This window comes from Epinephelus fuscoguttatus, linkage group LG3, assembly GCF_011397635.1.
Source record: "Epinephelus fuscoguttatus linkage group LG3, E.fuscoguttatus.final_Chr_v1".
In the NCBI taxonomy this organism is placed as follows: Eukaryota; Metazoa; Chordata; class Actinopteri; order Perciformes; family Serranidae; genus Epinephelus; species Epinephelus fuscoguttatus.
In genome coordinates this window covers 35,585,865-35,613,262 of record NC_064754.1, presented here as the reverse complement: position 1 = coordinate 35,613,262, position 27,398 = coordinate 35,585,865, and the positions used below count along the sequence as shown (strand labels likewise).

Below are 27,398 nucleotides of genomic sequence, written 5' to 3'. Positions count from 1 at the left end.
GCATCAATTTCACTTTTAAGTTAATTAATTTAAGGTAATAAGGGGCATGTCTGCTACTCTTAAAGTGAGTATCAACAGGTGGTCAGCAGTGGCTGTAACTAACTCAGCTGTGTTGGGCTGGTTAACTGAGACAGCCAACCATCTGGCTTGCTTTCTTCCGTTTCGGATTTGATGTTTGAGTGTGCGCTGGTGCCATTGTAGAAAAATGCACAATTCAGCATTTTCTTGAATAGACACAAAGACAGGCTTCAGCTGAAAGCTATCGATCCTGAACCAGAGCCGAAGCTGCCAATCGATGCGTGGACACACACATGTGGTGTGTGTACGCCGAAGCCTGTCCTTCACTCAGACACTTTATAAAGGTCATCATAGTACTGACAGTGTTGTTATTATCGCCTGTTGTGACAGAGGCGGGTTTAGGATCGGGGCACGCGGTGATTGGACGTGACGACCCCCCGTGTCACGGTGCTTCCGTTTTGTGCGTACGCGCAGGCGCAGCGACCCCTCTCTTCTGATATTTTATTTACTCCCGAAAACCCAAGATGGCTCCTGTGAATGTGTCGGTCCCATAGCAAATTGAGGATGCAAGTAGCTGCCGAAAAAACAACTTTTCCCCGACCGTCGCATCCCCTGGAGTTCAATTCGTATGGTGCGGAGGAGGCCCTGACATCCGTCTAGGCACCGAGCAGCCGTCGGAGCTTCGCGAAACCTTCTTCAATCCACCAATTTGGAGTAGTTTCGCGAAGTAGCTCTTCTCCTCGCTGTCGCTGTCTGTCCGGAGCGAGGTTCAGGCAGGCAGCTCATCCAAATGGCCGAACCGAGAAAAGTGCAATTTGTCACCCTCTCGGCCTTCGCAGCTGGAGCAGCCGCGGAGTCCAGGAAACGCCGGCTGGAGGATGAGGCCGACTTCAACTTCGGTAGAGCCGGGGAGGTCGAGGCAGCGACCGGGGCAGGGGGTGCTGCCAGCAACGGTCGCCTCGGCAAAACCGGCGACAGGGACACGGCTGGAGCCGAGAAGAGGGTGACGGTGCGGCTCAACCTGTCCCTACCGGAGCCTGACGACCGCTCCTCCGCCGAGTTTAATTACGGCGAACTCATCCAGAACCTCCAGGTAGGGTCTCCCAGTTTGACTAACACTACCAGGCCGGGTGAGACTGGAGCTGGAGTTAATTTTATTTGCTCTTGGAAGTGTTTGTGAGGACTTGTCATTGCTAAGTGAGAGGGGGGAAGTGCACCTTGTCCTTCTGTGGACTAGCGTGGCTGAAACTGACCATTAGTGCGACTCAACACAAAAGACAGCAGCAGTTTTTTTGAGCACGCAGCTCAGCCAGTCCACTCTGCGTGCTTTCCAACTTCAGCTGCGCTCTGCTGCCAGATTGTAGCTCTATATCGAGGGACCTCCTCTTTCTGAACATGTAGAGATATAGCTTATCTCGTGCTGCTACCTGTGTCCTGTTCACTCAGACTTGCCCAGCAACAGCCCAGTCACACAGCCATTACAGCACTTGGAAATGCCACATGCAGTTTGGCCCTCTGGCTGCGGGTGATAGATAGATGATAGAGCATTGCTGATGGAAGTACCAGGATGTAGCATGGGAGCAAGGCAAATGTCAGAGCTGTGAGATCAAAGAGAAGCTCGCCTCATTTTGATACTCTGCAGTTTGGGATGATCCAGTTTTTGCAATTATGTTTTACATGAGTTGGAGATTGGTGGGAAAAAGTTTGCAAACCACAGCTGAATTGAATAATTCTTATTTGGATCTAAAAGGTGATCATGCCAGCACCATGTTTGGCAAACTGTATGTTTTTTTTATTCAGTTATTTTAAGTTTGCAGGTAATATTATGATAATGTATTGATATTTTACCAACTGGATTTTCCTTTTTTTCAGAGGTTTGAGCACAGAGCCAGGTTGTGTTTTTGTGTAAGGGTGGTCTGACACTGTCTAATCCAAGTTTTGAATTCTGATCATTCCTGTGACCTAATCTTGATGTTAATAATATTCATAATTTTCACATTTGTTTTCCAGGCAAAGAATCCTCCAAGTCTGACTCCAGCCCACACTCCCAATGACCCCTTCAATGATGATGAGAGAGAGCGGCTCCAGGTTGAGGCCCTGGCAAAAAAGTTTGAAAATAAATATGTGAGTTTTTTGTTTTGTTTTTTAATCTCTGCATTTGAAGTGTTTCTAATCTGATGATGTAAAATTTATAGCCTGGCAAATACTGGATTTTTGAGGCCCATACCAATACGGATATTTGAGAGTTTCAAAAAATTGGCTGATGAGCACTAAATGTAAACAAAAATGAGTTGGAGATTTTATGGTTGAAAAATCAACTTGTCAGAGGCTTTCTTTAAAGCGGTTGGTGGGGCAATGTAATAGTGATATTATGTCTGAAATAAATGTGTGTGTGTGTGTGTGTGTGTGTGTGTGTATATATATATATATATATATATATATATATATATATATATATATATATATAATGACCAACACATATGTCAATACCACTATCTGCAATTACATAATATCGGCTGATATATTGGTCAAATTTACTGTTAATTATCTTGTTATAGTCAAGTTAATTTAATTTATATAGCCCAAAATCTCAGCTTTACAACAGGTGACACCCTCTCTCCGTAGACTTGGAGAAAAGGGGACAAAGGAAAAAACTCTGGAGGAACAGATGCGGTTAAATATATATTTCGTGATATTTTCAGTCTCGTATTGATTGTTGCTGCAGCCTCACTAAACTGGGATTTTCAGGTTGATATTGATATTTGAGAATTTAAAGTATCCAATACCAGTGCAGTTTCTGATTTTATTGTCTCATTTTTGTACCTTATTGCATACCTTTTGTTTGTTTGTTTGTTTGTTGGTTCAAAGAATTGCGGCAGAGAAACATACTGAGTGGGGCATTTTATAGTTGAAAAATGAACTAGTCTGTGCTCTCTGGCGAACAGACTATGTAATGGAGCAAGTGTTTCTGAATGGCCTTAAACATATCTTTTGCAATGTAGTGCAATTTCTCACTACTTATCGGCTGATATATATGCCAGTAGAATATATCTGTAAGAAACCAATATCGGCCCAATATGTTGGCATGGTTGAATTATCAGTCTGGCTCTAGATGTCTTTTGTGTTTGTGTCTTAAGAGGTCCAAATGCCCCTAAAACAACAGCCACATGGAGAAAGTGAGGACATTTTGTAAATCCTCACTCTAGAAATGGGTCGTTTTAAGATTAAAGGGACAGTTCACCCCAAAATCAAAAATAAAGATTATTCCATATACCTGTTGTGCTTTTTATCAATAAAGCGTGCTTCTACTTTTAGCTCACCTAGCACCATTGAGGAAGCTCACAGCTCTTGACCATGAGTAGATGCATGCTTCCTCCTTCATGGTAATACAGTTGGTGGGTGTAGTTGGTTGTAAGAAAATAGTTCCTCCATGAATCTGTGCACAACAAGGTCTCTGGATTATCTTGAGAAATCAGGTCATAATTTCATTGCTTTTGAGTTTTTTAAATGTATTTTCTTGGTACATTGAGCACCACAAGCAGAGTGCCATCTAGTTCCATTATATTTGAGAGAAGGCAGATATCTCCAACACTCTGTAACTCACACCAAAATGACCTAGACTGATAAATAGCACTACAGGTAAGAGGAAGAATATGTATTTTTTTATTTACCTACCTTTAAGGTTAGAATAAATGTAAGGAAATTTCATGTGAAATGAAATCAAAAGTTAATATTTTTAAATGTTTTTTTTTTTTTTAATTATTTTCCAGGGTAACGCAGAAAAGAAGAAGAAGAAGGACAGAATGCAGGATTTGATTGATATAGGCTTTGGCTACGATGAGACAGACCCCTTTATCGACAACTCAGAAGCTGTGAGTGCGCCTCACTTTATTAATAATGAAGTGATTTTTCACCTTTAGTTGTTTTTTTTTCAAGGCTATCACATTTATTCATTCTCTCTTTAGTCTTGTAATGACATAACACATTGTTCCCTTTGTCTCCTGTTTTATCTGCTGGTTAATTTGCTGTCCTTGTCACATTCCTGTTCTCATGTCGTGTTGTGTTGAGGTAGACATTATTCCTCTGTGGTTAAATATTTATTTCCTGGCTTGATGTTTCAATACAGTGCATTCAGTGGCACTTCTAAAGATAGACACTTGTCCCTTCTTAGAGCCAACCCGAGACTGCGGTCTAAAATCATCCTCATGACTCATGAATACGTACGTGCTGCTTGTGTCCACATAGGGATATGTCATTGTTTTGGTTTGTCGGTGTTTGTTGCTCAGTATTCAGAGGATATCGCTCTCTGTCTCACTCTAATAGCTAGAATTATACTCTTTGTATGGAATCTCTGCCATTATATGATATTTGTTTTGCTGTTTTGATAGCTATCCTCTCTGCTCTCACAAATTGGCAGTGCCTGTTTGACCCTTTTCTCCTTTTGTTTTGATATGCTCCGTTATGGAAAAGTGTTTCATCTGTGGCCTGCAGGGATTGCGACTTTTTTTGTTTTGGTTTTTTTAGTCATTTTATTTATTTTGGTGCACAAGTCATCCATTTTTACCGACCAGCAGAAGAGAATGGGCTTATTTGTAAAATGTTCACAAAAAACATGATCACAAGATCTGCTTTTGTTGTGTAAGAGGATTTATTGTTTCCCCAGATTTCTATGTTCTTATAATACAAACTGTCTTCTGTTGTTATTTTTCTCAGTATGATGAGCTGGTGCCTGCCTCTCTGACCACAAAGCTGGGGGGATTTTACATCAACACCGGTACGCTGCAGTTCAGAGCGGCCTCCGACTCCGAGGGAGAGGAGGACAAGGTGAGACTATCTTAACACGTTCATAACGAAACGATAGTAACATAAAGCAGTTAATATCCAGCCGGGCTACAACTAACAGTTATTTTTATTGTTGATCAATCCTTCAGTTATTTTCTTGATTAAGTGAATAGTTGTTTGGTCTATAACATGTCAGAAAAGTGTGAAAAATGTAGCTCTCTGTTTCCCAAAGCCCAGGATAATGTCCTTAAAATGTCTTGTTTTGTCTACAACCCATAAATATTTAGTTTACTGTCAAAGAGGAGTAAAGAAACCAGAAAATATTCACATTTAAGAGCTGGAATTTTGACTTTTTTTCCCCCCCAAAAATTTCTCAGACTGATTATTAAATTAGGTGGCTCGATTATACAGCTTTTCAAACTCATATTAAAGCCCGGAAAAGACATGGAAATGGATATATATGTGTGTATATATATATATATATATATATATTTTAATTTTGTTGTTTTTTTTCCCATGAATTACATGCTACTATAAAAGTTGATGAGCATACACAAACTCCAAGACTTATTTCCTGTATGGTTCGTTATGTAAAATTAGCAAAGATGCAGAAATGCAGGTGGCTGGGAAACATCAGGGTACTAACAACAACAAACCAACACAATACATGCATATATTATCACCATTGAAATTACTTCAAGTCAAAAATTCAAGATTTTTTTTTTTTTTTTAATTTCATACAATAACAAAAACTAGGGGGCGGCACGGTGGTGTGGTGGTTAGCACTGTTGCCTCACAGCAAGAGGGTTGCCGGTTCGATCCCGGGTGTGGGAGCCCTTCTGTGCGGAGTTTGCATGTTCTCCCCGTGTCAACGTGGGTTCTCTCCGGGCACTCCGGCTTCCTCCCACAGTCCAAAGACATGCAGATTGGGGACTAGGTTAATTGATAACTCTAAATTGTCCATAGGTGTGAATGTGAGCGTGAATGGTTGTTTGTCTCTATGTGTCAGCCCTGCGATAGTCTGGCGACCTGTCCAGGGTGTACTCGCCCGATGTAGCTGGGATAGGCTCCAGCCCCCCCGCGACCCTCAAGAGGATGAAGCGGTTAGAAGAAGATGAATGAACAAAAACTAGGACGATAAGCTCATACCTTCGAATGTTTGGAAAACCAGAATTATTATTTTGATATGCTAAGGTAACTTATTCAAATTTGTTGCACTACAGAACCCAAAGGATCAAATATCCTCGATGGAAATATATAAAAGATAAGAAAATGATACCTTTAATGACACAAGTGCCAGTGGTCAGTTGGCCGCTAGGACCAGTACTTTGGTCCAGATGGAAATATTTCAACCACTTCTGGGTGGTTTGGTACAGAATATTGCACATTACACATTTACGTTTCTTGGAGGATAAATCCCTAATTTTCATGACCTACTCTGCCAGTTAGCATATGTTGGTGTGCTAACACACTAAACTAAGATGGTGACCATGGTAAACAATATACCTGCTTAACATCAACATATTGGCATTGTCATCATGAGCATGCTGATGTTAGCGTCCAGTTCAGAACACCACTGAGCCTAATTACAGCCTCACAGAGCTGCTAGCTTGACTGAACACCTCCCACTACTCCCAAAACAACATGCTGATAACCGTGGACTAATGGTCATAGACGTGAAAACATCTATATTACATTTTATATCCGACTCTCATTTCGATATATAATATGGTTACTAACATTTGGCACATCCCATTGTTATTGCAACATATGACACAGCAGGATCTCAACAGTCCTAATGAAGCACATGAACGGCCTTCCAACAGGAGCTTGATTTTCATTGGTTTTAGCGATACATGATGTAGACATTATCTTTCACCACATCAAGAGAAATCTCTGAAGGGCATACTGGTGCACACTCACTCAAAAACACACACACACACACACACACACACACACACACACACACACACACACACACACACACACAGCACAGCATGTGTTCCTCATACAGAATCGATCGTATTTCACTGTGCACTGTTGTCTTTTGCTTAGTTGAGTTAAGGCGTGCTTGTGCTTTCGTTTCAGAAGCCGACTGACAACAAGGAGCAGGTGATTAAGAAGAGGAAAAAGAAGGAAGTGAATAATCTGGAAGAGAAGAACCTGAAGAAGAACAGAGTACCGAAACAAGGGTGAGAATCATGGCAGTAAGATATTACTGAATTTTTGTGGTCGTCTTGTGTCAGTTGGTGAAGTTACACTTCTGCGTGTAAAGGATTTTTGGATGTATGGTAATTAAGAAGCTGAATGAATGGCTCATGAGTAGCTGATCAAGCTGCCTTGTCTCTCGTAAAGAGTCCATCACTTTGCATGCATCTGTAAAATAGATCTAAAAAAACATCCACTTAGTCAAGTGATTCATTACAGTTAAGCCAACCTGTTTAAAAATGTCACATATGCTGTTATGTAAAGGGACGTGTTTATCTCCTGTGCTTGAAAAGTTGACCTTTTGGACACCCGTGGATCTGTGGGGCACTGTGAATATGTGATGACGCATTTGTTCACTCTTTACCGTGCTAATAATCCACCACCCTGTGTGACATTATACTCCTGGGCTTTTGTGCGGATCCTCTCATACATCTATCATGAGGCAGGGATGCTGACTGCGACTTGCTCTTAGTTGCTGTGACAAGCCAACCGCCTTCCAGAAAACGCCCCGCGATCCGTGCTCAGATAGGCCGAATACTCCAACATGCCGCCATTCTGAAAATAACTTCCAGAAATAGCAGCAGCTATTGCCATTGTGCCATTATGAAAGAGATGATGTTATATATGTGAGTGTGTGTGTGTCAGATCTTCAGACTGCAGGTTAATCCCGCAGAATCCCCACAGTTCCTCTTCCCACGTTCCTGAGTCGTCTTTGTCAGCATGTGTCGATGCCTCGGTTTCTCAGGGAAAATGGCTCTCATTCCTCGCATGGGTTTCTTTTGTTTTTCATCTGGCGCTTTATACCTCCGCCTACGTATTTTTTGTCCTTAAATGTAACTGAAATTGTCTTTGTGCCTTATTAGGATGTCTATCTCAGATTTGTTCAGCAATTCAGATAGGTCCTCTGTTGTGCCTGTTTATGGTTGTTTCGGTCAACCAGTCAGAACTGACTAGGCAGGACTAAGAATGAGGATATCATCCTCCTCCATAAATGAAAAATAGCAAAAGAAAAATGGCAACAATAGTGGATGAGATCGATGCAGCTGTTGTTGCAAGTTGACTTACAGAAATACTTAATAATCTCATACATGTGAACATGATATCCACGAAGGCTGAGTAATATGAAGAAAATCAAATATCACGTAATTTTTGACCGAATACATAAATATTGATGTTGCAATACTATTGAGTATTTGTGCTTCCACAAAATATTTACATCTAAATTTTAGATAAATAGACATCAGTGATGTGGATATAATGACTAAGTGGGTAAAGGTGAGTAATAGAACAGCTACAACAGCCTGCTAAGTTCAGTTAATTACGTCAGTTTACTGTAATGCAGCCTTTAAAACAGGACAACACTTATGATATTGTGATTTACAAAATCTAAGACCTCGTCTCATATTGTGATATTGATTTAATATTGATATATTGCCCAGCCCTAATATCTATGTACAACATCAGATATAGATCGGGCTGCTGTGGCTCAGGAGGTCGAGGAGGTTGTCCGCAAATTTGAAGATTGGTTGTTTGATCCCTGACTCTTTTAGTCCACATGTCTAAGTATCCTGTCTTCTAAACCCCAAATTGCTCCTGATGGTTGTGTGTGAATGTGTGTGAATATTTAGACTGAGTAGCAGGTGGCACCTTGAATGGTAGCCTCGGCCACCAGTGTGTGGATGAGTGTGTGAATGGGTGAATGTTTAAAAATGCTTTGACTGACGGTCAGAAGACAAAACTAAAAAAGGCACTATATAGGTTCAAGGCCACTTAAGTCCACATTGGACTCTTATCCCCTCCATAGCCACTATTTTCGATTAATGTCTTCACATCTGTCTATATGTGCTATATTAACGCACATCTTTTTGGACTACTATCTGCTTTTATGATATTATACTGTGAAGTGCACTACTGTGCACATCCCCCAGAATGTGTTAGTGCATATTTTTGCCTAGGTTTTTTGTTTTAAATGGTTATATTTTAAATGTGCATATTTTAAAAAAAATATTGTATTTTTTTCTATTCGACATTTGTTTTTTGTCTATAAATTAAAACACCAACTCAATTTTTTTATATGTGAAAACTTACTTTGCAGTAAACTGGATTCTGATTCTGATACCCTCGTTTCAAAAACCTGGATAAAGACTTATCCCAGTTTTGAGAAATCTGAAAATGCTACCTGGAGTTCTCTGATAGAAACTGGGACACTGTGGCCATCTGATCATTCTCAGTTAGTACAGGATATAGTGACTGAGATGTGGAGGATTCAAGACACAGCTGCACACAGATTATCAGAGAAGTGAATACTGTTATAACCATGTGAACGGGGATAACCAGCTCTGTCATGTTCCATGTCATCATCATATTCTAAATAAGATCAGAACCTGTATACTAATGTGCCTGTAAGTGTACTGTGTGTCAGGCTGAATGAATGATTGAATGAATGAAGTGAAACTAAATGCTGATGCAGTCTGAGGCACTATATAGCCTTTCATCCAAAACATGCACTAAGCGTTTTGTCATAAACAGGCATTGCTGTGCTTTCCTCCAACAGTGTGACAGCCCTCAACCTCCACCGGCCGGAGAAGAAGAAGAGGAAGAAGCTGATGAAGGACTCGCTCTACCTGGCGGCCATGCTCCGCCGCTTCACCCGGGAGAAGGAGGAGATGAGGAAAAGAAACCCTAACATGGCTCACCCCGGCTTGGCAGGAGGCGTGGCTAACAAACCCCACTCCGCCAACTCAACGAACCACCTGTTAGCCTCCAACTCCACCCACTCACAGGGCAACACAGCCAGCAACGACCTCTCACTGGCAGACCTCACCTCGGATCCCGCTGTGATGTCACTGCTGGGCTCAGCCAACGAGAAGGAGCTGCAGGACCTCCTAGGCGACCTGGACTTCGGCTTGTTGGACACTGACCAGCAGCACGCCATGGTGGCTGCCAGGGAGAACGGCATTCTGGGAGTCGGTGTTCCGGCTCATAAAGCAGCAGCAGCAGCAGGAGGAGGTGGCCAAGGGCGAGGCCTGGGGTCTTCCAGCGGACTGTTTTCTCCGCCTCCGCTGCCCGATGGACTGCCTGCTCCTCTTATTAAACGCATCGAGGACCTGCGGGCGGTGAGTCAACCGTAGCCCGTCTGTGGGCGGCTGCAATTACCTGTGAAGCCTCTTTGCTGAAGTTAAACACAAATGCCCATAATCTCAGGAAGTGGCACAAAATGTTTATTGTTATTGTTTAGTCCAACGAGAATAGTCTCTTCTAAAGCAGTGGAGGAACACGGCTCCAAGCTGAACCCTGAGGGTTTTTATGTAACCGAAACAGCAGGGTCGGCCTCGCTGCCTTTGAAGAAGTTCTTATTTTCTTGTTGCTTGTATATCTCACAGTCACAGAGTCCATCCGTAGCAGAGAATTGTTTTTCTAGGTGTTGGTAAAAATGTAAAGAGAGGCAGAGAAAGGCAATTGAGCAGGATGATTCAAGTGAAGTATACAGAGGTGAAGAAGAGTGAGGAGGAGGAGGAGGGAGGCAGAGAAATAAATAAAGAAATGGATTTCTTTGGTTGCTTCCAAAGATAACATATGGGGGAAAGCTCGGGAGAGTCAACATTAGTATTGAGTATTTTCTTGAATTCATTAAAGAAAGTGTCACTCTAGTCCAGGGATGCTGGAAGTCAGTGAGACTTCTGTATAATGACGTAAAGGCCAGAATAATTTATATTTAATAGTTATTAACATCATGTTTTACACTACAACAGACAGCAAACTTAAACACTGATATACTTCATGTCGAAGCAGCCAGAGCAACTACACAGTCAACAGCACAGATCTAATGCATGAGAACTGTAAGGAGAGAAAGAGTGAGTGAGGCAGTGTTAATACAGGCGAGAGATGTGACCTATAGCCAGGTTATTATAGTTTATATTAATGCAGGACAGTGAGGATACAGCTCTTTCATACAGGACACATTTCATATAGGAGGCAAGCATGGATCTACCGATACGCATTCTCCCCACGAAGGCTCATGTGAGACAGCTGTCAGTCTCAGTTTTAAAAAAGACTCCACTCTGCAGTGTAGTTCAGTAGGCCTACAGAAAAAGAGGGGGGTGTTGGGTTGGAAATCCTCTGGTACTTTTTTTTTTTTATTTCTGGTGCTAAAACTATACTTTTAAAATGGTACTGGTGCGTAAATGGAAAAATAAAGCACAAACTGACAGTCACTGACATTAAAGCAGTTTGTTAAACTATACTTAAACATATAGATATGAATAAATACAAAATGATCTTTACAAAATCACATAAAAGGTAAAATACAACAAAACTATAGTAACTTAATGCTGAATAATGGATACAGAGCTAATCATCTCCCTGGGGAGGCTCAGCAGCCATACTCTACTTCCATTATCTGTTTAGGAGCGGCTGAAATCGTCACTAGCTAGCTAGCCCACCTTAAGGTCCAGACAGATCACCTTAAGGGAGGCTACCTTCGCTGGCTAACTTCTCTTGCACCGTTTACAGTTAAATCAGCAGATGGCAAGCAAGACATAGAAATCTGGCTCAGTGTCATACTCTCTGCTCCAGATGCCTCAACCTAACTGTCACTCATCACTGTCACACTCTCTTGCTCTCCCTGGCACCTAAACGAGGCACCGAAATCTGTGTTGTGAGTTTTTCTAGCGGGCACTGGTTGTACAGGAACTGATACTACATTAGCACCAGCTTTTGGTATCCAGCCTTAGTCAGCGCCACCACTTCCAGGTCAAGTGACCAAGGAAAAAGCTGTCCTGTTGGTTCTTGTCTGTTTTGCGTTTAGACTGACATTTTACACATAAACCAAGAGCTGTGAACATGAAGTCAAACAGAGCAACAGGACAGTTTTGGTGACTGTCTTCCTGCATTATCAGCTCTATGTAGAGAAAACCAAATTCCAGCAACAGACAGCAGATCATGCAGCACTTTAATGCCTCTTAGGTGATTATTTTTCTTAGCTTGTGGTCACACAAGTTCACAAAGAAATAGTTGATTATGAGCATTATTCGTCAAGACTGCAGCTGCACCTCATATGTCATAAATGGACAGATAGAAACAGGATAGAAAAGAGCAATTTGTTTGTTTCTCACTTTTTTAATTGAGGAACTGACGATTCAGGTTAGAACACAAGCACAACACACGCTGTTGTAATGAGTTCACACTGTCTGATTGATCAGGGAAATTTTGTGCACTCCCTTGCTGATGGTGTTAACACCATGCCAACTACATCACATTGTGTATACCTATTGCATATACAAACTGGGAGATCCTCGAAGGTTCTTGTGATCGACAGGTGGATTTAACTGTAGTGTATCTTTTTAACTCATGCTTAAATTACCGCTTGGAAGATATGTTTGTTTAGTCTACTCCAGAGTTCAGTTGACATCTTTCACACCAGCCAAAGTGAAAGGGCAAATTAGGTAGAAGCGTAAAAATCATCCTTAGAAGTTTATGGTTAGAATCAGAGTAAGGAGAGGGGCAGTGTCAGGTAGAGGAGGAAATGTGTTTCTGTCAGTACAACCCCATCAAAGGCACAGCATCACAGATATATGTATATGTATTTGTCCTGTATGGAACAGTGCTGGTATGCTGACTAAACCTTTTCTCCTACAGGCCTCGCGGCAGTTTGATCAAGAGGGCAGGAAGAAATTTTTCACCTTGGACATGAATAACATTCTCCTGGAGTGAGTAGGACAGTTTTTAAATCACCGTCAGCCAAATCCCAGCTCACACTCCTCCTCCCTTTCAGTGTTTCTCACTCATTTTCAGCAGATTTCCCTCGCCACCTCTCCTGCTGTCTTAAAGTGTTTTGTTTTCCCTGCGTCTCTCATTGTCTGTGTTAATGACATGCTTCTCATTTCCATTCCTCTCTCTTGTGCCATCAACTTTATGTTCACCCTCCCCTCATTCTGTGCAACTACCCTTTATTCTTCCCCATCCATTACTTCAATCTCCCATCTCTGTTTTATTCTGTCTGTCTGTATCCCACCATGTTTGTCTCCACTGCCATAACTGTTCATCTCCTTGATTTTTCGACCCCTTCTGTATTTCACAATCTTGATTTTTTTTTTTCTCTCTCCCTCCTCTTCCTCCTCTCAGCATTGAGCTGCAGGTGCAGGAGCAGCCTCCTGAGGTGCGCTCAGGCATCTACTCGCACATGGAGGCGTTTGTGCCGTGCAACAAAGAAGCCCTCCTCAAACGCCTGAAGAAGCTCAGTCTCAACATTCAGGTGGGTGAGGCTCATCTGTGGAGGGAGTGAGAAATTACCTCATTTGAAATTGATCTAGAATCTGATTCAAAAAGTCTTTCTCACCGCAGCCTTTTTGATTGCTCTGTGTTTATTAAAAGCCAGATTCAGAAAGGGCTGAAGCCTCTGTACATGTACACTATCAAACCTAATCAGAAAAAGTATTTTCAACTGAGAACAGGACTCACAGGAAATCATAATTGATGCCCTGAAATTAAAATCACATCAGTGTCTGAACTTCATGATTTAGGACGCTCTAAAGAATTAGTTCGCATCAAGTGTTGTCTGACCACATTTGAAGGCAATAGCTGCTGTTGAGGAGAGCGCCAAGATGTGATAATTGTGCAAAAAGGGTGAATGGCACATATTGTTGGACAGTCTCTGCTCTGAAGCATTCAGTGTTTCACTTGTTTGTACTCATGGGACGTGATAGGAATAGCTCTGTGGAGATTCATATCCAGTTTATTTTCACACCTCTGCACATCTGGCCAATCGCTGTGTGAGGTGGGTGTGTTCAGAAAGTTGTAGCCTAAAAAATGCTGGACACAGGCCTTATTCTCACTGCTGTGGAAGAGTTTTAGGGCCAGACATATGGAAAGAACCTTTTTTATTTTGCATTACAAGAATAAAGCTGAAATGTTGAGAATAAAGTCACATTTTTTAATATTAGTGCCAGGAATAAAAAAAATGCGTTATAGGAGGTAGATTTTTTTTTCTTGCATTTCAAGAATAAAGCGTAAATGTGAATAATAAATTTGACATTTCAACATTACAGTCCAGCTTATGAGAATAAATCAAACCACTAACGTTAGCACATATGGCTGCCTCTACACTGTGCCTAGTGTAGATGAATTGGTGAAACTGTACTTAGGAATCAGTTTGATTAACAAGGAAAGTATTTCTCTTTTAGCACATAAACACAATGTTGTGATAAATATTAGGACTTTGAACAGATTGTGCCTAAAATTGCTGCGTCTGTTCAGAAGTAGAAAACACATGGACGTAGAAGTGGTGCCTTTATTCGTGAAAATTGAAATAGCTGGTAATGAACAGATACAAGGGTATTGATGGTTAGAAGTGCATGCATTACAGAGAGAATGTACTGTATCACAACACACAATTTGGTGGACCAGATGAGCTGACTTTATTCTCAGCATTTAGACTTTATTCTTTAAATTGTATTACAACTTTATTCTCCAAATTTTTTTTAACGATATTCTCTCTATTCTTTCTCTGATTTACTTCCTTCCTTATGCCTAGCCCTGATACTCTTTTGTAAATGTCAGTGCTCCATAACTTTCAAATTTTTTTTGCAGCATCTTATACTTAAAGCAGAGTCAAATCGTTGAAAATGCAGACTGTAACCATGTAATTAAAGCTGGACTGTCATGCAAAGAAAACAACTATTATAAAAATGTCATTGCTCGACATAAAAGGAATGGAAAAGGAATATAAATTGATTCTCATATTAATGTTGTAGATAAGTTAGAAGTGTATGTGCAGGGAAAAAAATAGGTCCATATTCACAGTCACCTTGTAGCTGATTCAGGGCCAAATCACCAAAACTGAAACTATGAATGTTCACATTTTATTTATTTTTTTGATCCTATTTACACCTTTGAACTGACTTGGATACTGTATGAGATTTGTACCTTGTTTTTCTACAACCCACTTCCTGTTTGCGTTTCTATTTTTATCGCATCACACCAAGGATTTTTTTATAGGCCCTTGTGGCTTATTTACACACTCATGTTCATGTGTGACCAATAAATTATTTGGGTTTTTTCATAACAAACAAATCAGGGAAGCAACTAAATATGATTTTAAGGTTTTCCTTCAAACTCTGTTTTCTAAATTTACAGCTATGTTTTTGAGACTGTGACCTGCTTTTGTCTAAATCTGATCCTCTAGTTTCTCCACATTATTTGTGCCTTTTCATATAGCGTTAAATCCTCAGCCATCTTCACTTCTCCAGTCGTTAATGTGCAGGGATCTCAGTATAGGCTGACTAGTGCGATGAGGACTGTCACTGAAAACAGGTTTCCAAATGTGTTTGGTCATGGACCATTAAAGTAGCATTGTTGACAAAATACATCAACATACTCCCCCGCTCTCTCCCTGTTTGACTCTTCCTATTGACGTCCCCCCTGCCTCTACATTTTTTTTTCTCCTCTCCTTCCCTCACCATCTCTGACTTCAAGTTTCTCCCTCAAACTTTTCCCCTCATTTTCATTCCTGTTCTCCCTCTGCCTCGGTCTGTCCTTAATACAACCACCCTTTGTCTCTCCTTCAGGATGATCGCTTACGGACACCATTGTTAAAGCTGAAGCTGGCGGTGTGTAGCGTGATGCCAGAGCAGATAGCCAGATACAACATGGACTGCATGGCCAAGGTTGCAAAGTAAGTACCTTTTCTGTTTCAGAAGACGTGCAAGTACAAAGCTAAGCAGGTGAACTCAAACTAAAACCTAAAGACTTCTGATCAGGTTCTACTCTTATGGCTGTTCACCATTTTTACTAACCAAATCTCTTAAAAGAATTACAGCTGGAGTCAGGGAGACATTTAACTGATATATTTTTAGACAGTTTTTTTTTTCTGTAACTGGACACTCAGTCAGCATATACTTACAAGACCGCAGTAATCATTGGTTAGGTAATCCGAGTTTATTCAAGCTGTCTGTGAATGGGTGCTTGTATGTTTACATTTTACTAACTGTGTGTGTGTGTGTGTGTGTGTGTGTGTGTGTGTGTGTGTGTGTGTGTCTGACAGGCAGCAGTCAGAAGAAGGTGATAAGAACGGCTCAGAGGAGGAAGATGAGGAAAAACCCGGGAAAAGGGTGATAGGCCCGCGGAAGAAGTTTGTCTGGGATGACAAGCTCAGGTAGTGATCAAGGACTGGATGGTGTGTTACGTGTTTGTGATGCTGCAGGTTTGACTTTGTATGCTGACTCATTTTTCTCGTTCCCTGTCCCTTCATGTAGGCATCATGCCTGTTTGTGTCCACTTAAAGATGGTTCAGAGTTGCTGGGATGGAGGAAAAAATAAGGCTTTGAAAGTTTTGACTATGTATGAGGGGGGAAATGGCAAACCTTGTCATGATTATTCCTCAGCTGTTTGGAATATTTAGGATTGTAGATTATGATGGGTTGTGTTCGCTTCATCACCAAGACCTTTGAATGAGAACTCCACTTATCTTATTGACTCACTCCTTACTTTCCAAAACCCAGCACCTACATTACCCATTATGCAATGCTTTAAAGTTACAGGGGAAATGCCTGAATTTTATTTCTGCACAAATATGGAAACCCTGAGTAAAGATTTAATGTCCTAATGACATTACCAAAACCCCGAGACAGAATCACAGCTGCTTTTCAGTCATAATTCAATTCCATAACGGCTTCCACATTTTCAGAAATGTGTTTTTACGAGGTCATAATTACCTCTGACTCCCTGCAGAGTAACCGTCTCCTCAGTCATTATGAGCCGAGCACCTGCAGCCTAATTTAGATTTTAATCGTGAATGATTTGTGTTGAATTGAACATTTGTGTTTGTGCAGGAACCTGCTGTGCAGCTTGGTGCGGGTGAAGCTGAGCTGCTACGAGATGGAGAACCAGTGCTCTCTGTCTGTGGAGGACTACCTCAAGGCCTTCTTAGAGAATGAGGTCAAACCACTATGGCCCAAGGGCTGGATGCAGACCAGGTCTGTGTGTGTGTGTGTGTGTGTGTGTGTGTGTGTGTGTGTGTGTGTGTGTGTCTTTGTTTTTCTGTGTGTGCGTGCGACTGTGCATGTGTTCTTGTGTGTACGCAGCCTTTATATATAACAGCTGGTGAACAAATTTCTTCGTGGTGATAAGACAATTACTGAAAAGTCTCCAGGGTGAAAACAATGGAGTTAACCTTAAAACTAGAATTAAGTTAGAAATGACAACGGCGCATGTGTGTGAGAGAGATGCCAAGAGACAGAGCTGTTTACATATTTCTTTCCAGAGTGGCATTAGTTAAGTCTGTTGGTGAATCTATGCACTTTTCCCATCGAACAAAGTTTGTTGTAAATAGCAGTTCATCTTTTTTTTTTTTTTTTTGAGCAAATATAGTCATTTATTATAAAAAAAATAGCCTAGTGTTTGAAGTTGAGAGGTTAGACAGGTTCTCTATAAACATATTCTTCATGTCATGTCAAAGTGGACATAGCTGTTTCTGTGGCAACAGAAAACAAAAATTACGTTTGCAAGAATTAAAATGCTTCCACCTTTAATTTCCTCACTGCATTCTTTTGTGTATGTGAACCAGTATCTCCACGTATGTATCTGCTGCTCGTATGCAGCCTAAACACACTTTTTTTCTCAGCTATCTCACGTTTTTTCCAACTTGATATCTTAAATAAGTTAATTGAAAAATCTCTGCTTCCATGACATCAACGACCGTGGTCTTCATATAACTCTAGCGACGTCTGCAAATAAATTCACTTGAGAGATGTAACCCAACATTAATCCAGCCCTACTTGTCCTCTGGCATGAATGCTGTGTGTTTCTTATCGCTGTGTGTTTCCTCTGCTCAGGATTCTGTTCAAGGAGAGTCTTGCTGTTCACAGTCACCTCACTGGAAACCTGTAAGTGTTTTATTTTATCTCGCACAGCTCGTGTTTCCTCAATAACACTAACGACTCGGGGGCTTCTCAGGGACAGGGATTGAATGCAAAATGTAAATAAAGGAGGGTGAATATGTGCCTGCATTTTTCCATACAGAGTCAAGAGGAGAATGGTGCCTGGGCCCAAGGCCAAAGCCAAGGTGAGTGACAGCTCAGATCACATACTATATAATAACTGAAAATATCTTAATGCTTTTTTTGTGGTGGGAGTTTTAAAGCCACAACAATAATTTAATCTGAACCCATTTACCAAACAGCATGCTGCCATAAAGTGTTTTCTGGCTGCTAGTTATCATATTTGCTCAGTGTTTGATGTCTCGAGTTGTATTTTATTATTTCCATGCTGGGAGGGTTGTTCTTATCTTTGTAACTCTCATATAAAAGCAGGTATTCAAACAATAGCCCGGGGCTTAGCCAACACTACAAATAAAGGCTGAGTAGAAAAATCTACCACAGCTCACATGGCAATTTTAGTATAACATGCATTTCCACAGAGTGCTGTTACACTCACCACTGGACAGCTCTGAGTTTCACTTGTTAAACAGAAGTAATGTTTCATAACTCTGAGTAGTTTTTTCTTTGCCATAATCCTGATCAGTGTTACAATATAGTCAGTAAAACTCAACATTACCTGATGCTTTTTCACATTAAAAGCCTTCCTGTAAAAAGGAAGCTGCAAGACTTTCCGCCCCACTTAGATCTTTATTGGCAAAACATTTGCAACATTAAAGAACGACAGTGACAAAAAACAAAAAAATCCCATATTTTCTGTCCTATAATACTGTCCTGTTGATGGATTGATTTGCTGCTTCGCTCTGATTTCGCCATTTTGAGTCTTGCGTAATGTCTGTTGCATTCAAGATACAGTCAGCAACGTTTATGAAAATAACTTAATGTCATATTTACTGAAACTGTCAGTATATTCTGAAAGAAGTACATGAGATAGTATGTGAAAAAATCATGTCCTTCCTCCTTTTCCTACTGCGTCTAATGGCATTCGCTAGAGTCAGACCACGGTCAGCAACAACCAATCAGAGCCGAGGAGTCTCTAATGTACCTGTCAATCATGTCAGTCGCTGAACAAATATGAATCAAGATTCTTTTACCGCATTGCCTGTTTCTCACCTCAGATGTTTTCAGAAACATTTTAGTGTACCGTTTAGCTGTAAAATGAGAAAGTTGGTCCAGCTAGTGGGCGTTGCCTGGTACTCCTGTTTAATTGTATCGAACATGACGGCCGGGTCACAGACTTTTTCATGTTACAGCTAAACACTAAAATATGATTTTGAACATTTGTGGTGACAAATAGGCAATTCAGTAACAGAATCATGATTAATATTTGATCATCGCTGCTTAGTTTGACCACAGTTTATGAGCAGTGATTGACAGCTGCATTAGATACTCCTCGGCTCTGATTGGTTGTTTTCATTTGCATGCAGTAAGGCCATTAATAATAATTAATGCTACAAATCAATAGAGTAGGCAGAGGAATATGATTTCTATTTTATACAAATGATCTCTCTTATTTAGTGCTGTATGAATATTTTACAGGTTCAGCAAGTACAACACAAGTTTTTGTACTGTAGCTTGAACTGAGGAACAGTGGACATTAGAAAATAGCGGTCTGGTTCTCTCTGCGTCTCTGACACTGATCATGTGTTCTCTGTTTTTTAGGAGGGTCTTTGGATCCACAAACAACCTCTCACCATGACCTCCACCTCGTCTTTACCCACCTCTGCATCTAATCTGACCTCCAGCCGCCAGCCCCCCTCCTCCTCCTCGCCCCCCATCTGTCTGTCAGACTCACTGGATGAGGATCTGACTGCTCCCTCCCTGGACTCCATCTCCCACGCTCTGGCCCTCCTCAGCAACGCATCTAAGGGCCTGGGCCCCTCAGACAGTCCCTTGTCGCCCCCACCCCTTCAAATGCCCACCTCCTCTCCTCCGCCTGTCACCCCTCACTACCCCTCAGCCTCTCAGCTCTCTGCCTCGGTCGCATCCACAACGCAGCAACATTCCCTGTCTAAGGTGGAGGCTGCTACGCTGGCAGCTGTGTCTGCTGGGAACTTGCCAACAACAACAACAACGCTACCAACCTCCTCTTCTACCTCCTCTTCCTCGTCTCCCACTGTTTCCTCTTTGGCTCGTGTGCAGGCAGCTGGCCTGTCGCTGGCCTCCAGGACTGCAGATGGTTCCTACAGCCTGATCAAAGGATCTGGCTCCATGGGCCAAACCCAGACTCAGAGACTTGTTACCATGGCATCACCCAATCACAGGCCAAGCTTGGTGATGAGCGGGAGTGGCAAGATGCATCCACACCCATCCCCGTCGCCTCCGAAGCAGCGGCCTCCTCCCACGGCTTCCCCTCTGCTGCCCCCCCATCAGAAGGGCTTTGTCAGCCCGGGGGGGATGCTGGGAGTTATGGGAGCCCCTCAAGGACTGGCAAAGAACAGCACCAAAGCCAGCAGCATCAGCAGCAATGGCAGTGTGAGCAGCAGCATCACGCCTTCTTCCTCCCCCTCCTCACTGTCCCGCTCCAATTCCAACACCCATCCTAGCCTGCAGTCCTTCTGCCCTCCCTCCCCGGTGGCCTCCTCGCCGTCCCCCACCTCTCATACCTCACACTCCTCTCAAGGTAAATCCCACACACACCACCACCACCAGCCCAACTTCATCACGCCCATGCAGGCCACCCTAACCAAGTCCTCCCACAGCAGCAACTCCTCTCCCATCATCAAGCTCACCCCTCGGCCCCCTGCGCCCACTCCACCTCCCTCCTCCTCCCCCTCCCCGTCATCCTCCCCGTCACACCCGCTCTCCCATCAGATGATCCCCGGCCAACAGCAACAACACCAGTACTCCGCCAAATCCCCCAAAACTTTCCGCCCCCCCTTCAGTGTATCGGGTAGTGGGCAGGTGAAGCAGACGCAGGGCAGCTTCAGCTTCGCCGGAGGCCAGAAAGCTCAGTCCACCACGAGCAACAGTAGCATCAACAACAACTCCATTAATAACAAGGTATCAGCTGTCTGCAGTCGCCCAGACAAAACTCCTGCCTCTCCTGCACCTTCAGTCTCAGCCAATCACGGGCAGAGGCAGAGGGTGGTGGGCGGGGCTAACCAGAGCTCAAAGGCAGGAAACGGTTGGGCGGCTTCAGGAACTTTGGCCACGTCCTCCACAACGTCACACCTCTCACAGGTTAGTTTCTTTTTGATATTTAGCTTCCCTCTTAAATGAACAATGGAGTCACAGGTCTGACCAGTTTTTTATTGCATCTTGTTTCTGCAGGTATCAACAGCAGGCACTTCCCTCCTGGGCAGCCCCTCTGGTCTGCCCCTGGGCTTTGGGATGTTGGGAGGCCTGGTGCCCGTCTCGCTGCCCTTCCAGTTTCCCCCGTTGCTCAATTTCAGCCCTCCTGGAGCCCCAGGGGTCGCTGGCATGGGCTCAGCCCCCAGTTCCAACTCAGGATACCCTCTAGCACAGAGCGACCTAATGGGTGAGTGGGCACACTCACTTGTGAAAGCATGATTTGTCGCTTAACATTGATTAAAAGGAAAAAAGGGGGAGTAATATTTGTGATTTTAGTCCAAAAACAAAATAATTAAGGGGGAAGCTCTGTTTGGTCCTTTCACAAAACACATGCAGCAATATAAAGGGACACAAAACTGACAGTTAGAAACACATTGGCTTCATTATTTTAAAGGTTAATGTTGGTGATATATTGTTATTGTTGAAATATTCTGTAAAAAGAGCAAAACCAGCAATGTGTCAGTCAGTCTGTTAGTACTCTTTGGTTTCCCCACACTGTCTGTAACAATCAGCCACTGATTCCTTCTCATGATGTGAGGATCTTTATAAAACGGGTAACAAATAAATAGTTTAATTTTTAAAAATGTCGTTCATCATGTCATATAATAGCTAGGCACTGTTGTTTAGCAAACATCACTTTAACAGGATTAGATTTGTTAGGGACTATTTTGTGTCACAGATTAATACACATTTGGATAACAAGTACGTCTTTATGGCATCAGATCAACTCAAATTGTTCATGTGTTTTAATAGTTTTGCACAACAATGCAGCTCTGTGGCACAGAGTAAAAATGTATATGTTTGTTTACCTTTTTATAGTCTTTAAAAACATTTTCCCCCTGATATTTAGGTCAGTGTTTTTGAGTGTATTCTATTTTTGTACTGCTTTGTTTTAATGACTATCTTATATATCTTATATATACAGCTGAAAATACCCTTGTGGAGCAGGTGCTGAATGATTAATGGTTCTTGTATCAACATTGCAATCTTAAATAATGTAATATTCATATTTATTAACATCACTTTACAAGCTTTAAAAAGTTTAAAGACACCAGAGTCAAAGGGCTGCTTTTTACTTTTCAGCAAACACAACTGTAGCCTGAGGATTTAGTCAGCTGTAGCTGTGCAGTTTGACGACCTTAAAGGGACAGTTCACCTCCAAAATCAAAAATACTTATTTTTCTGTGCATCTACTCATAGATGAGAGGCTCGTGCTTGTAACTGGCAGGATGTAGACATTAACGGTGTTCTCCTTGGCTGAGCCGTAACATTAGCTTGCTCAGTGGTGTATGTATTTTAAATTTTTGGGTGAACTGTCCCTTTTAAATAATCATTAATCATTCAGCACTTTGTGAAGCAGACTGCAGAGGATGTGTACATAAGGCAAGATATGTGTGAGACGTAAGGACATGTTAGCAGGAATTAACTAACAAAGTGACACATATTCAGTGTTTTAATTTTAACTCCAGCCTGGTGTATTATTATTTATGTGTGTGCACTCATATTGAAGTGTACCAGCAGCAGTCCCTCCCCTGTGCCTGCTGTGCTCCTTATCTCTCGCCCCATCTCCATTTTGTTTTATAAACCACTGTCTCCTTCCTTTGTTCTCACCATCTTTTGTGTCCATCTTTGTCATCTCCACCTTTTGTACCTTGCTGCCACCTCACTTTGATCCTCTCCTCTCTTTTGTGTTGCTGGTCTTCTATTTTAACATGCCCCCGCATCACCTTTTCTATGTTCCCCCTTATTGTTGTTGTTGTTGTTGTCATCTTCCCTCTCATCTTCCCTCCATCTCTCCTCAGATCTGTATAAGAGTCTCCAGTCAGGGTCGCAGGCTGCCCTACCTCCTCACTTGCAGCTTGCTTTCTCAGGTAATCTGCATTCCTCCTCCTCCTCCTCCTCCTCCTCCTCCTCGTCCTCCATCTGTCTGTGTCAAGTCGACCTGTCGTCCTCTGCTCGGCTGATGCGTTGTTTGCTCTGTAACTTTCTGCCTGCTTCAGTATATTTGGTGTTTAGCATGCGTCTGGTTTCTCCTCTGTAGTTGCAGTGCAGTAGACGCATGTTATGAAGCTACTGACGTTATTCAGAGATGTATTGTTGTTTCAGTAGTCTGACGAATACACAGTGAGGATTCAGTTTCTTTCTGGGATGTACAGATGGTTCTTTGATTTGAGAGCAGCCGTCTGGTTAACAAGTCAAACTGCAGGGTGTGATGTGGATAAATTATAAAAAGAAAAAACATCTCTTAGGGATGTAGTTTGAAATGATGTCGACAATGAATGTATACAGCTTTATCTATGGCTGAATTCAGTTGTATTCATAGCTGTAAACTCGAAGCTCACAGTCCAGTCTGACCTGGATTATTCATGGCGCTCAGGTGAAATAGCCATCTGAACATCTAAAGCAGGAGACACAAACTGAAACACAGCTCATCCTGTTTGACAGCAGCCTGGTGCACCAGCTCACCGTGTGATCAACCACCTGTGACTCCACACTGAATATTATTATTTACTTCATTTGACACTAAAGCCAAAGTCTGTGTTCAATTACACCTCTGAGATTATAAAGTGCCTCTTAAATAACCAAGTATTTCCTGTCTGCAACAAACCTTAATATTTAGTCTCCTGTTTATATAAGAAGGACACAGTCAGGTATGAATCACATGACCAAGGTAACGTTACAAAATTCGGCTCCATTACAACTCACAAGGTTCACCAAAAAAACAACGGTCCTATACAACCCGTTTTCCAAACAAATATAACATGCTAATGTTATTAGCACAAGCCTATGGCATTTTACATTCTATACATTAGCCTAGTGATGAGCGGAGATCTACTCCGCTCGTATGAAGCCAGGATAAATCATACACAAGACTTAAAATGCTATTTTGTGGAGGCTTTATTATCTCTGCAATTTGTTGTTTCTTATCTGTGAAATTAAAGTAAATAAAAGCTTTGTTTCCACTGAGTGAAATGGTTTCAGCTTACAAAAATAGACAGGAGGTCTGCGTCACTGCGACGTGTAGTTACATTTCTGGGGAGGCGCACGTCAGGCTACGGCATAGGGTACAGCGTAGGCTCTACGTCGACACAGAGTCTATGGTGTAAATATGCTGCCAATTCAACGCAGAAGTATTCCGTCTAACCAATAGACATCAACAGCTATTTGACTTTGCCCCTAAAAAGCAGCGAGTGTAAGGTTGAAGCTGTTGGCTGTACAGCCTGACAAATACTGGATTTCTGAGACCATTATGAGTATTGAAGAATTAAAAGTATCTGTCCCATCTAGATAGATAATAAATTTAATATGTTATATGAGAATTGGGAAGATTTTTGCTGTAGGATATTGTTTTTTCTGATGTTTTATATGTCAACTGATGCATCGAGAAAATGATAGATAACAAAAATAATCAATAGTTTCAGCTAAGGCTGGGCTAGGGTTGTCCTGATTAGCATTAAGCATTAAGAAAGAAAAAAAAAGAATGCATCCAAGTTGTCCCATAAGGTTTGTTTTTTATTTAAATAGTATCCAAAAAGCTTATCGGTGGTTCACCAGCACAAAATGTAAAACAAATTCTGAATTGTAAACAAATTGTCCCTCCAGAGTTGCCGTAGGGCTGTGGTAGGTGAGGTTCGCCGTTAGGTGTGGCTGTGTTGCTCGGAATAAAGAGAAGCGGTGGCCACTGAACCTGTTGTCTTGACTCCTGCACTCAGTTAGGCGAACCCAGGACGCTCGGTTACAATACATTGGAAAGCGGGATCGAGACATCCCTAAGCTGGGCAATATATCAATATTATATTAAAATGATATTTGACTAGTTATGGTCTTTTTGGTGTTGTAATATCATGTGTCTTCTTTTCCCTGTTTTTAAAGGTGATGTAATTTTCTGAACTTAACAGTTTTATTATTTGCCTTTAGACACTTAGTCATTATATCCACATTACAGATGATTATTTACCAAATATCTTATTGTGTCAATTTTTTCTGAAAGCACAAAAGTCAACCCAACAACATCATGACGATATCGAGGTATTTTGATATTTGATTTTCTCTATTTCAACCCAGCCCTAGTTTCAGCAAAATAATGACTCCGATATTAGCTTAAAGTGACACGTGTTATAAAAAACTAATTAATATTAAAGTATAGTCATGATAACCAAGATTAAAAAAGAAAACAAACAAAAAAAAAGAAAAAAAAAAGAAAGGAAAAGAAGGATGATTGGCAGCCATATGGCCTAAAAGGTGTTCAGAGTGGATCGGATTCAAAATTATAACAATAACAATAAACTTTATTAATACAGTATGATAATAATATTTTGTTGTATACAGCACATAAAGTAACAAAATATTTTACACGGTTGAATGAACCAGGAATAAAACAGGCATGAAGTAGACAGTTAAACTAGAACACACAAATAAAATGGAAAAAATTCCCCCACAATAATGTGAGATAAAAACAATAATAAAACAGATAAAACATGTTGGAAATAAAAGTGTGCCAACATTAATGAAAAGATAAAATAATAATAATTAGTTTTAAGAAGTGATTTAAAGATGTCCCTGATGTGGGGCCTCACTCAGATTGTACATAAACAAAAACTTTTTCACATAGGAATTAAAAGATGTTGTAAAATGTTGAGGTGAAGCTTTTCAGTGTACGTGTGATACATTCAAATGATCCCAGAGTGTGTGGGAGGTTCAGATATTCAGCGTTGATCTGGTGCAGGAGGCTGTCGGATGATTTCCTGTCATCCAGATGTCAAAGTGTTAAAACTCTCCCTCCTCTCCACTCAGATGCGAACCAAAGCCAGGGTGGAGACATGAAGAGGAAATCCCACTGACCAATAACTGCGCAGGAGGGTGACACCAGCGAGGTGACATCACAGCCTCCTGGATACATCCACCAATAGGAATCTTCACTTTGACTGACACAGTGACGTGGTATGAGGGGGCGGGGCTCCACTGCCTCTTTTAAGAAAAAAAAAAAAACGGACCTAAAGGAGAATCAGTTTATCCTCGCTACAAGTGGCAACGATGAATTAATTTAACTGTATTTTCTAATGAACCGGGTATGAGAACAAGACGGAGTGAATGACGAGAACACTTTTTATTTTTATTTGGCTTATTTTTATTTTCTTTGTCAACATGTTTACATATGACCGACCTTGATCACTGTGGAATGAGTGTGAGCGAGGTGGTGGTACAGATGAGAGTAGTACGCTACGTAATATAATTTGTATTTAAGCTTACGTTGAATAACAGGACTCTCGTTCTTGCAGTACAAAAGAAAAAGGAAAAAAAAAACAAAACAGACTGAGTAATGAATTTTTATTTTTCTGTCTTTTTGTCTCAGATGTGGGAATCGTCGTGTCCGTAGAAATTTTATTGTTGGTCACCTCTGCTCCCACAAATGACTGTTAAGTAGTAGCTTAAATTAATATTGATAAATTATTTGTAATTTACACAGGGACAAAAACATGTTATGGTGTGTGTGTGTGTGTGTGTGTGTGTGTGTGTGTGTGTGTGTGTGAGAGAGAGAGAGAGAGAGAGAGAGAGCGAGCGATGATTTGAATGTGTGTATGTACATAAAAAAAACACAATATACTGTTAATTTCTTTCCAGATTATTCAGTATGAATGGGTAAAGACGTGTATCCCCTTTTCACAATAATGAGCGAGTGTAAGTTTGATGCCCCTCTCTCGCTCAGTGTGTTTTTGGTGCTGTTTAATCACACTGGACCTTTTCTGGAAAAAAGACTTGAATTGAAAAAGTTTTGGGCGCCTCATCTGACGAGGGGAGTCGCCTGTGAGAGAGGGGGAGAAACGTCAAGACTGTAGCCTACTTGAATTGTTTTAGTTGTTTTTTGTTTTTTTTTTCTTGTGAGTTAAGATTTTTTTATTTACTTTCTCTGCTTATTGACTCAAACCAACTTAATATAACACAACGCCTTAGTTTGTATTGAAAAAGTATGAAAAGATCTATGCAGGACTGTAAAACGCTCAATGCAAAAGTGCAAGTCGTCGCTTGGCTTTCAACCTCTACTCAACTTGTCAGTGCATTTCTGGAGTTGTGAATGTTTGTAGATGTTTTTATGTCACTCGAGACTCCTTTTCTTTCTGGCGTGTGTTCAGACAGAATGCAAAGCGGAATTTACAAGCGGCAGAT

General features: G+C 41.4%; 1 protein-coding gene across 3 annotated transcripts; it reads left to right on the top strand.

The window, feature by feature from the left end:
* Positions 1–536: 536 nt before the first annotated feature.
* LOC125885402 (ubinuclein-2-like) lies at positions 537–27,109 on the top strand. 3 transcript variants are annotated; one of them, XM_049570902.1, is made up of 17 exons: positions 537–1,111; positions 2,029–2,142; positions 3,789–3,890; positions 4,732–4,842; positions 6,892–6,992; positions 9,563–10,124; positions 12,646–12,716; positions 13,132–13,261; positions 15,573–15,679; positions 16,049–16,159; positions 16,836–16,979; positions 17,838–17,888; positions 18,025–18,067; positions 19,602–21,122; positions 21,213–21,420; positions 23,036–23,104; positions 26,028–27,109. In XM_049570902.1, exons 1-17 carry the CDS (start codon positions 809–811, stop codon positions 26,072–26,074), a joined length of 3,795 nt encoding a protein of 1,264 aa, XP_049426859.1. In that variant the 5' UTR covers positions 537–808; the 3' UTR covers positions 26,075–27,109. The 3 variants fall into 3 exon arrangements, with proteins under 3 accessions (XP_049426859.1, XP_049426858.1, XP_049426860.1); XM_049570901.1 differs by having other exon boundaries at positions 6,889–6,992; XM_049570903.1 differs by lacking the exon at positions 23,036–23,104 and having other exon boundaries at positions 6,889–6,992.
* The last annotated feature ends 289 nt before the right edge of the window (positions 27,110–27,398 follow it).

Coding starts and splice junctions, on each gene's coding strand:
- LOC125885402 (XM_049570901.1), top strand. CDS start 809: ATGGCCGAACCGAGAAAAGTGCAATTTGTCACCCTCTCGGCCTTCGCA. Junction 3,891..4,731: donor TTATCGACAACTCAGAAGCT/GTGAGTGCGCCT, acceptor TATTTTTCTCAG/TATGATGAGCTGGTGCCTGC. Junction 16,980..17,837: donor AAGGGCTGGATGCAGACCAG/GTCTGTGTGTGT, acceptor TCCTCTGCTCAG/GATTCTGTTCAAGGAGAGTC.